The 11281-nt window shown below is 32.8% G+C and overlaps 1 protein-coding gene and 1 long non-coding RNA gene across 3 annotated transcripts in view; one reads left to right on the top strand and one right to left on the bottom strand.

The window, feature by feature from the left end:
- Positions 1-257: 257 nt before the first annotated feature.
- Positions 258-11281, bottom strand: part of LOC127727846 (nuclear GTPase SLIP-GC-like) — an 88894-nt gene continuing 77870 nt past the window's right edge. For both annotated transcript variants that reach the window (XM_052234962.1, XM_052234961.1), the window contains one exon: positions 258-3036. In XM_052234962.1, the coding sequence (XP_052090922.1) occupies positions 3020-3036 (17 nt within the window). In that variant the 3' untranslated portion in view covers positions 258-3019. The remainder of the gene's footprint in view (positions 3037-11281) is intronic.
- The window catches only part of LOC127727910 (uncharacterized), a 98730-nt gene continuing 98183 nt past the window's right edge, over positions 10735-11281 (top strand). Inside the window, exon 1 of the long non-coding RNA XR_007993892.1 lies at positions 10735-10772. This is a non-coding gene — a long non-coding RNA (uncharacterized LOC127727910). The remainder of the gene's footprint in view (positions 10773-11281) is intronic.

Here is an 11281-nt window from a genome sequence, read left to right as displayed (position 1 = left end):
AAAAACCCTCAACAAGTGATTTGGAACAAGACCTGTACCTGTCGGATTCCGACTCTTCTTTAAATAACACTCCGCAATACATAACAAACGATTACGGTTATGTCATGGACCTTACTCAGGAAGACTACATAGACCTGACAACAAGCAGCAGTGATGAAACCATATGTTTAGATGAGCTACCGGAAGAACTATGGGACAGACATGTGTTTGTACATTCTATTTATAACATTTTTAGCTGAGACAATAATAACACAGAGTTGATATACAAACAATTTTAATTTACTTTCATTTTCATGTTGACAATCTATTTATATACATTTTCTATTTATACTTTCACTATTACTTCCCTTTCATAACAACTACTATACTATGACGTTGTCACAAGACAACCCGATTGTACACTTAAGTATGTTCAATGTATTATTTGTATCCTGATGACGGTGCCCTAGGCACCGAAACATGTCGATCAATAAATTTTCTGCAGCAGTCCCTCCAGTGTTGTTGTTATAAGACTTTCTACATTTATAATAACAAAACAAACAAAAACATTTATCAATAAGTACAATTAAACTTCAATAAAAAAAAGAATCAGATTGTTATGACAAAATAAAAGACAAATGAACTTAGATTTTATGTTGACCCTTTCCTCCAAAATGATGCCTACCCCTTTCCTTTTCTCTATAATGACACATTTTGACGACCTCCCCTGTTCTCCATAATGACACCTTTTGAAGCCTCTATGTGGTACCTCAATTGAAGTATATTGTCTTCAAAAATCTGTTTTAGAATTCATCAAATTTGTATCAACTCTAATTATGTAAATTCTAATATGATGTTCTTCAAACGCTTTGAGTACACACCAGTGGTAAAATATGAATATATTGCACGTCAGCTAATCGGCAACATCATGATTTGATTGGGCTGTTCTGTCATACTCGCACGTCGTATGCTTTTTATGAATGAGTTACCTGAGGTCAGTCGGTGTAAATGACGTCACTGAACGATGAGGTAAAACTATAAGCATTCCATCCTTATACGCGAAAATGCACAAATGTGACACTGAAAGTCATGTAAAACTTAATAAGTCATTGAAAGCATTAAAAGGTCAGAGTAAGTTACTTTTCTTGGATGCTGCAATACTCCCTGAAAGGCACCCTCTCACCAATTAATATGAATTAAGGTAATTTTGTACCCGAGGTCTGAGCTCTTATTCAAAACTTAATAGAAGCCAATAAATTGTAAAATATTTATTTCAGAAAGACAATCATTTTGTAGAGAGCTATACATCTTAACATGCGTCATTATGTCAAGTTATATGATTTGAGTTCTTGTAGATCTGAGATCTTAACTCTAATGGTCCAGGAAATCTTAATCTATGTAAATAAAGGGTAAACATACCTCAATTAGGCAAAGAAATCAAAGAATGATCACTTCCTAAAATGAATATATAAAATAGACGTTGTTTGTTTTAAAAAAAGTCTATTTAGATCAGGATATTAGTGGGAAATAATTATTAGATATTGTATTGTTAATGTATGTAAAAAAGTATACAAAACAGTAAAAAAAGTCATGAAAAATGAGAAAAAAATTTTAGAATATTTCCGTATGTGTATTTTCCTTCCAAGATAATAAAAACATGATTGCCGGGCATGTTTTGTATTTCATAGGAAACTTTCTTACAATATAATAATTAGAAGAAAATTATATTATAGGAAACATTGACACTGAGATTTATATGTTGGTCAGGGGAGACAAGGGACAAATTAATATTCATTTAACACAGAGGCCAAATTGGAAAACTAATTAAATACGTCCTTTAACAAAATCTGCACATCATCATATTAAAAAGTTTGTATGGATAAAAAAATATAACACTGAGTGAAATTGTGACATCAGATGATGATCTGATTTCTGATTAATTATTTATAAATGGACAATACATCACATATAAGGTGGAGTATATAAGTATAATATATAATGTATGACAAACAAATAAACTAAAATAAAAAAAAAACCAAAGAATTCCCCATCTGATTGATGTGAAATATATATGTGAAAATGGATGATGTAAAAAATCTTGGTTTTAAAAGTAGTATCTCAACATTCTAATAGTTATCAACCAAATTTCAATTGATTTCCACACTTATTACAACTTTTTGTAAAACAGACACTTTAACATGATAATTTTAAAACAGTTAACATTCTCTGCCATACATAAGTTAGTATACATGTATTGTATTAAACAATTAAAGTTATATTTGCAATAAGACTATATTTCTTGATACAACATAAATGCCCTCATCAGCAACAATTAAGATAATACAAAGACAAATATATAGTGTCTTAATACTTAACCTGTAACAAATCATTTAGATAATGACTTGATATCACAATAATATGAAATCATTGTATTTTTCTGTCAGTCAGTCCACTTCTACAAGTCAGAATCAAATGTAGATCCAACTTAAATTTTATAATCCGATTCACCATTATCTGTATAAGCAAGACCAACTTTACTTGAATATGAGAGAACTGCATTAAAAGGTTCAGCAAACAATACCTATCTTTTCAATTTATAAATGCTTTGAAGATATCTTTTCCCTCTATATAAAAAGGCAAGCACACAGGCCAATTTGTATTGACTTTGTTTCAATGTATGTTTTCTCTCTATTTATGAAAATGATGGTCTTTTGAACTACAGCTGTAAATATCATTAACATTTTTATGGATCTTAATGTAAAAACATTTATCAAATAATTCATTTAAAGTGACTGGTGTAACATGACATCCAGGAAGACAATGAAACAGAAGAAGACAAGAGATCAAAATGTTGGAAAATTGCTTTTACACCATAATACTTTACTATTTTCTTATTTAAAGGATAAAAACTTGAATAACCATCAATAATCATCTCTAAAGACACACTATAATTTTGCCTATTTTATAACATATCAAAAGTTGAATACACTCATGAGTACTTTCTCTTTAAGTGACCCTCTGTTATTTTCAATCCATCCTCTTAGCTTGTGTTGGCTCCTAAAATCAAAAATAAACAATACATAAAAATATGAATAAAAAAGCTTTGTAGGGTTACAATTAATAAGACAGTGACCCAACAACAAAATTAGAAGGAAAAGATTAAAAAAAATACAAATAGCATAAATACAAAATTTTGATCTGTACCTTACAATAATCATTACAGTAATAATGAAAGCAAATTAAAATTAAAAACTAATTGTTTAAAGAACAAAACTAATCGTTCAAAGATTAATAATAGGTCATTCCACCTATCTCATATTTACTTGAAAAAAATAAATAAGGAAGAAAACGCCAACTTTTAGTGTCAGGAGAAAGCTTATCTAACACTAATTCCAATAAAATGCTCCGCTGGGCGCAGCTTGATACGACCGCAGAGGTCGAACCATGAACAGTTGGGGCAAGTATGGACACAACATTCAAGCTTGATACAGCACTGAATTTGGATTGTGATTAAATATTTGACACAGCACAGGTTTCTGACACAGAATGAATGTGGTCTAAGAACTAAAAAATTTTTAATTTACCTATTCAAACCATATCATTATTATTTGCTTTTATATATAAATCAGAAATAACCAATTTAAAATGGAAAATTTTAAAGAAAAAAAATCCCCCTACCCCACCAAATTTTTTGAACCCCCTTATGATTCATCACCCCCAAACTCAATCCCAGCCTTCCCTTTGTGGTATGGTACCTGCAGTACAATTTCAGAGAGATCCATACACTTGAACACAAGTTATTGTCTGGAAACTAGAAAAATGCTTGTTTTTTGGCCCCAAATTCCTAAACGTTTGTGCCAATTACCCCCAAACTCATACCCAGCATTCCCTTTGTGATATGGAACCTTGTAGTACAATTTCATAAAGATCCATACACTTACACACAAGTTATTGTCCTGAAACTAGAAAAATGCTTGTTTTTTGCCCGTTATTCCTACAATTTTGAGGCAATTACCCCCAAAATCAATCCCAGCCTTTCCTTTGTGGTATGGTACCTTACAGTACAATTTCAGAGAGATCCATACACTTGAACACAAGTTATTGTCTTGAAACTACAAAAATGCTTATTTTTGGCCCCTTATTCCTAAACGTTTTGGGCAATTGCCCCCAAACTTAATTCCAGCTTTTCCTTTGTAATATGGAACCTTGTAGTACAATTTCAGAAAGATCCATACACTTACACACAAGTTATTGTCATGAAACTAGAAAAATGCTTGTTTTTTGCCCCTAATTCCTAATATTTTGAAGCAATTACCCCCAAAATCAATCCCAGCATTCCCTGTGTGATATTGAACCTTGTGGTACAATGTCAGAGAGATCCATACACTAACACACAAGTTATGTCTGGAAGTTACAAAAATGCTTATTTTTTTGCCCCTTTTTGGCCCCCAATTCCTTAACTATTGGTACCATAACCCCCAAAATCAATCCCAACCTTTCTTTTGTGGTATTGAACCTTATGGTAAAATTTCATAGAGATCCATTCACTTAAACTAAAGTTACAGTGCGAAAACCAATGTGTCTTCGGATGATGACGACAACGAGGACGACGCCAGCGTCATACCAATATACGATGGTCGTATAAAAATACATAGAAACATCTGGTACATTCCCCCTAAAAGAGGGAGTTAATTAACAACTTCCAATTCAATCAAAACCACTACCAGCCTCAAATAATAGCTTACTTTGCATTGATTCCAAAAATATATGGTTAAATAATAATTTACAAGGTTCTCACAGGGATTTTTTTATGATGAGTCCCAAATATTTTTTATGAGTCAAGGATTCAAGTGTCATATATGAAATACAACTCAAACGATGTGTGTTTAATTCAAATCTATATTTATTTTATATCTATTTTATATCAATAAAATATATAAGCTCTGTTTAGTTCTTATTCATTACAATACACATAGAAGCACTACAGTTGATATAAAACATAGAAAAGACACATAAAAAGGCACAACAGATAGTATATAATACTAAATACTCTATAGAAGTTTTGACAAAACACTACAATTCATTTTTAAGCTACATTAACACTCAATTCACTTTCATAAAGTAATTTACAACATAGCAAGTGTTCATAATGAATGTCTACCACACTTCTGTTTCTTTTCTCAGGGAACTTGGTTACTGAAGAGCCAGGGTTTGAAATCTGGTAGGGGTGGCCCATCTTGTTGCACTCTCATTAGTTTGGTGACAGTCTCTGGGTCTGATTCTGGTCTTGATTCTGTTTTCACAAGAAAAAACCTTCTCACTAGTCACTGGGAAAATATTAAAGTAGTAGCTTGTAGAGTACTGCATTGTCAGGATAATCAGCTAAGAAGTTGTTGAGTAATCAAGTTCCCATTTGTTGTATACTGAATGACTTCTGTTGCCGTTGTAGAAGTTTCAGTTCTTGGTAGTTATTTGTAGCTCTGTTAACATCTATTCGTAGGTGGTCCTTGAAGTGAGACAATACTTAGGTAAGTGTATCTTCTCCGTATGTCAGAATAAGCTAGCTGGCATGTGTGCTGGATTCAGTAGCTGATTGAGTGTCTCTAGGTGGCTAAGTAATTCCGGTTCAAACTGTTGTTGCAAGTTGGTGTTGATGTTGGTAAGATAAGCTGTTGCTGAATTTTGGTACTGCATATGATAAGTCTCGTTGTCATTGAGTGGTAGATCTTTGTACTTTGAATTGGTGATGGCAGTGTAAAGATCAGTTAGAGTTGGCCCATCTTTCTGTTTATAGAAGTCCTGGCGCTCTTGTGTTGAATATGCTAGTGAGATACCAGCAGATACATCTATGTTGTCTCTCTGAAAGATGAGGAATGCTGTAGTCATTAGGAATGTGACTGTCTTGATGTTCTGCAATAAGCCTTTAACATCGGGTGAGTCTTTGCCTGCTGCCAAGGATTCAAGTGTTGGGTAGGATGCAAATATGGCGTCAACTGCTGCCCCTTGTGATAACCAATGGAAACTTCCAGGTTGCTTTAGTGATAGGGTCTTGATGTTGTCACAAGTGTCAAGAAGATTTTGTAGTTTGCGTAGCTTGTTGTACTGTACTGCCTATATGTTGACGAATTTGAAGATCTGTTTGAGTATAAATTGGTATTCTTCAAAGTACTGTGCATCTCTTAGTCTACATGCTGCAAGGGCAACTCAGTTAAATAGGCAAATTTTCGAAAATTTTCAAAAATCAAAATACATTTTCCTAGTATTGCCACGATGCTCATCATATTTTTCATTCAGTACTTTACAATAAAAATAACTTTTCTATAGATTAATTACCAAATATGAAAAATAATTCAACTTCAAGTATCACTTCAAAATCATAATCACTTTATAACCAGAGTAGCTTTAAAATTTCCATGATCACTTTACAACCAGCATAGCATTAAAATTTCCTTCATAATATACTTATTAGATGAGTCCCACTTTGAAAATCAAGATTTCTATGTTCTACAATCAGTCACTCCTTCATCTTTGATTTTTCTTTCTGAATTCAGAGATGTATGGACAATCAGATGGTTGATAAATTTGCATCATACAAAAAACCACCAGCTATGAATGATGTTAACCCCGATTATGACCACTGTTAATATTGGTCTAGCCAAAATGTTGATTGCCCCCTTGCTAAACTTTTGAATGAAATAAGAGAGATCATTTGCTACTTCTGGTTTACAAGATGTCAATTTGGGTTTTTAAGGGGAGAAAACTTATGAAAAGTCACCACAGCAATTTACCCAAAGTGTATTGAAGTTGCCACATGGAGTAACCAATAATTTGACTAAAGCCTTTTTATCAATTCCCTTCTGTAAAGTAGTGTTAAGAGCAAAGTTCAAAATTAGAAAACGACATTGACCTCAATTTCCCGGTAATGGGCCAAGGATATTTAGATGTCTAGGACTTACTGTTTATGAAATACACAGACATAACAAATGTCAAATGTGAACAAGAATGTGTCCATAGTACACGGATGCCCAACTTGCACGTTCATTTTCTATGTTCAGTGGACCGTGAAATTGGGATCAAAACTCTAATTTGGCATTAAAATTAGAAAGATCATATCATAGGGAACATGTGTACTAAGTTTCAAGTTCATTGGACTTCAGCTTCATTAAAAACTACCTTGACCAAAAACTTTCACATGAAAACTTTAACCTGAAGCGGGACAGACAGACGAACGGATGGACGAACAAATGAACGAACGGACGAACAAACAAACAGACGCACAGACAGAAAAACATTATGCCCCTTTTGAAATAACTTTTATTAGATGATACTGGATAGCTTTGGTCAAAATTGATTTAATAATTCTGAGGATGTAACAAACAATTTGGACAAAAAAGTAAATTGATATATCTTTGACGGTTTCAGTTTGCAATAACAAGATAAAATGCTCCGCTGGGCGCAGCTTGATACGACCGCAGAGGTCGAACCCTGAACAGTTGGGGCAAGTATGGACACAACATTCAAGCTTGATACAGCACTGAATTTGGATTGTGATTTAATATTTGACACAGCATAGGTTTCTGACACAGAATGAATGTGGTCTTAGAACTTAAAAATTTTTAATTTACCTATTCAAACCATATAATTATTATTTGCTTTTATATATAAATCAGAAATAACCAATTTAAAATAGAAAATTTTAAAGAAAAAAAAAAGGAAATAAAAATCCCTCCCCCAAATTTTTTGAACCCCCTTATGATTCATCACCCCCAAACTCAATCCCAGCCTTCCCTTTGTGGTATGGTACCTTGCAGTACAATTTCAGAGAGATCCATACACTTGAACACAAGTTATTGTCTGGAAACTAGAAAAATGCTTGTTTTTAGGCCCCAAATTCCTACAGGTTTAGGGCAATTACCCCCAAACTCAAACCCAGCTTTCCCTTTGTGATATGGAACCTTGTAGTACAATTTCAGAAAGATCCATACACTTACACACAAGTTATTGTCATGAAACTAGAAAAATGCTTGTTTTTGCCCCTTTTTGGCCCCTAATTCCTAAAATTTTGAGGCAATTACCCCCAAAATTAATCCAAGCCTTCCCTTTGTGGTATGGTACCTTGCAGTACAATTTCAGAGATATCCATACACTTGAACACAAGTTATTGTCTGGAAACTAGAAAAATGCTTATTTTTGGCCCCTTATTCCTAAACATTTTGGGCAATTACCCCAAAACTAAATTCCAGCTTTCCCTTTGTAATATGGAACCTTGTAGTACAATTTCAGAAAGATCAATACACTTACACACAAATTATTGTCATAAAACTAGATAAATACTTGTTTTTTGCCCCTTTTTTGGCCCCTTATTCCTAAAAATGTGAGGCAATTACCCCCAAAATCAATTCCAGCATTCCCTTTGCGATATGGAACCTTGTGGTACAATGTCAGAGAGATCCATACACTAACACACAAGTTATGTCTGGAAGTTACAAAAATGCTTATTTTTGGCCCAATTTTGGCATCTAATTCCTTAACTGTTGGTACCATAACTCCCAAAATCAATCCCAACCTTCCTTTTGTGGTATTGAACCTTCTGGTAAAATTTCATAGAGATCCATTCACTTAAACTAAAGTTAGAGTGCGAAAACAAATGTGTCTTTGGACGACGATGACGCCAACATCATACCAATACATGACCGCAAAATTTGTTTGCGGCCGTATAAAAACCAGTGTAAAGGGATATAACTCATATAGAGTTCGGTAACCAAGAGTAAATGGTTAAGCCCCAATCACTGTACAATATCATGTTCTTAAATTTTTTCTCCTATATGCTATGAAACCAAAGAAATTCTCCACATCAAAATGAGGCGATAGAATAAAAAAAATTAAAGTGGTTTCATTAAGCAGCACTGAATTGACTGGGAGCAAATTGTCTAAACAGCACAACAAAAGTTATCTGAAAAATAAAGTGAAGTCATAACGAGATAACAATTTAAGTTTCAGACATTTCAGATGATGATAAGATCAGAATAACCTTTTAAGACTAAAATTATTTACTTGTGCTTCTTCGTGATGAAGGAAAGCAGGGTTTTCACTGAAAATACTGCAAACGAAAATACAATTTCACCTGAAGCTTGCACAATTGAATCTGAGATTGTTTTATCCAAATTGATTCTTAGTAAGTATGACTTTGCCCTTAGACCAAGTGACTTCAAAATCAATCTTCCTCTTTATTCTCAAAATATATGTGACCACATATCCAAGCAAGGTAGCAATCCCAAATAATACATCTTAAACCGTGTTTCAAATTTAAGTCTTGTCTTAGTTACTTTGACCTTGGCCTTAAGAGACTTAGACATACTGATGTCAAAATCAATATAGATAGAACTCTCATTTAATGTGATCATATTCCCCGGTAAAGATGCAATCCCATTTGTCTAGCTTTTGATTTAGGAGCCAGCAACCACTTTTCTGCACAAATTTCTGTCTATCTTTATAGTAACTATGACTTTGACCTTAGATATTGCAAAGTGACATCAGAATCAGTATGGATCCACCTCATATTATATGCGACAATATATCCAAGTTATACATCTAATCCCATATGTGGTATTTAAATTAGAATCTTGAAATCATTTTTTGCACAAAGGAGTTGATTCACTAACTCACAATTTTGGCCCTAAAAATCTGAAAATTTTAAACTTCGATAATGTTGTGAAAATTTGATGAAAACGTATATTACAATGTTAAATTATTTCTGTTAAAAAGATTTTCACCAATAGTGTCATTAGTGATGTGTTTGTGACATCATAATGTACCTAAATGTCATCAAAACCTGATTTTTGCATAATTTGGCAAAGTTTATGACAGTTTTCTGTAAAAATTTATAGTGGCACAACCCCTCGCACACAAAGTTTTTTGCTAAAATATTTTTTAAATATTATATTCTTTCCTTTTCACCCAAAATTTCAATGGGCAAGGGTGGCGCAACATATAAATTCATGAAAAAAAGGTGATAAATTTCTAGAAAAAAAATATTTATAATATATGAAGCAGATATACACTTTTTCTTATTATACTTTGAAAAACAATACATTCAGCAATACATACATTTTATATTTACCCAAACAATTGAAGTTTTTAAAATACCGTAAATTGGGAAACTTTGGTGTCATGATAGTTTGGCTGTTTTCTCTCGAAAGGCATGTGTTTTATTTTGGTGTGTGTAATTTTTGTGCTTCGTCCAATTGATATATTTAATTTTGGAACAACAGTAGTGAGCAAGCTCATTCATATTTGCCTTTATATTACCGTTTATTGACAAAATATCATTGAATTTCTCAAACTAGAAACACAACAAAGTTAACTTAATGAAGGAATTGGATACGGATGCAATTGCAAATAATTCTGTATATCGTGGTTCAAAGCTGAAAGAAAATATGAAATAAAATATCAAACATTAAAATCACTTTTTAAATAGATTATTTATTTTTTACAAATATCATATGCAATAAATTTTATTCATCTCTGTTGCAGTACTGTTAATCTATTGACGATCAAGGATTTAAATTTTAATCCTTATGCCTCTGGCAGTACATGTTAATTAATTGAAGATAAAAGATTACAAAGAGTTTTGATATTCTAATTACCAATAATGGTGTCTAATCACCAATAGCCTGGCATATTTATGACATGTGTGAAAAAAATTCATATATGTTTTCTTAACCATTTCTGAAAATTGGCAATTAAGTAAAAAAAAACTGCTTCGCCGAGCCCAGCTGGATACGACCGCAGAGGTCCAACCCTGAACAATTGGGGCAAAAATGGACACAATATTCAAGCTTGATACAGGTCTGAATTTGGATTGTAATTAAATAGTTGACACATTATAGGTTTCTGACACAGAATAAATGTAGTCAAAGAACTTGAAATTGGTTGTATGATTTGAATTTATATTCAATTGAAGATTTCTTGCTATTGTGCAATACATTGTGCTGCTGTAAATCTGTTTTCAGACGATATACAAAGAATAAGCAAAATAAATTGTGACCCAAAATTTTTTTCTTTAGAAAAATTGACAATTTCTTAAATCTTGAGGAAAAAAAATGCCCCCCCCCCCCCCCCCCCCCCCCCCACACACTTTTTCATAAAAAAAAAATTTTGAAGAAATTTTCTTTTTGTAAAATGCATGTGGAACAAATTAAGAGACATCCATACACTTAAACACAAATTATTGTCTGAAAACTAGAAAAATGCTTGTTTCAGACCCTTTTTGGCCCCTAATTCCTGAACCGTTTGGGCAATT

Source organism: Mytilus californianus, unplaced genomic scaffold (assembly GCF_021869535.1).
Source record: "Mytilus californianus isolate M0D057914Y unplaced genomic scaffold, xbMytCali1.0.p SCAF_2, whole genome shotgun sequence".
NCBI classification, from domain to species: domain Eukaryota; kingdom Metazoa; phylum Mollusca; class Bivalvia; order Mytilida; family Mytilidae; genus Mytilus; species Mytilus californianus.
This window is presented reverse-complemented; position numbering and strand designations above follow the sequence as displayed.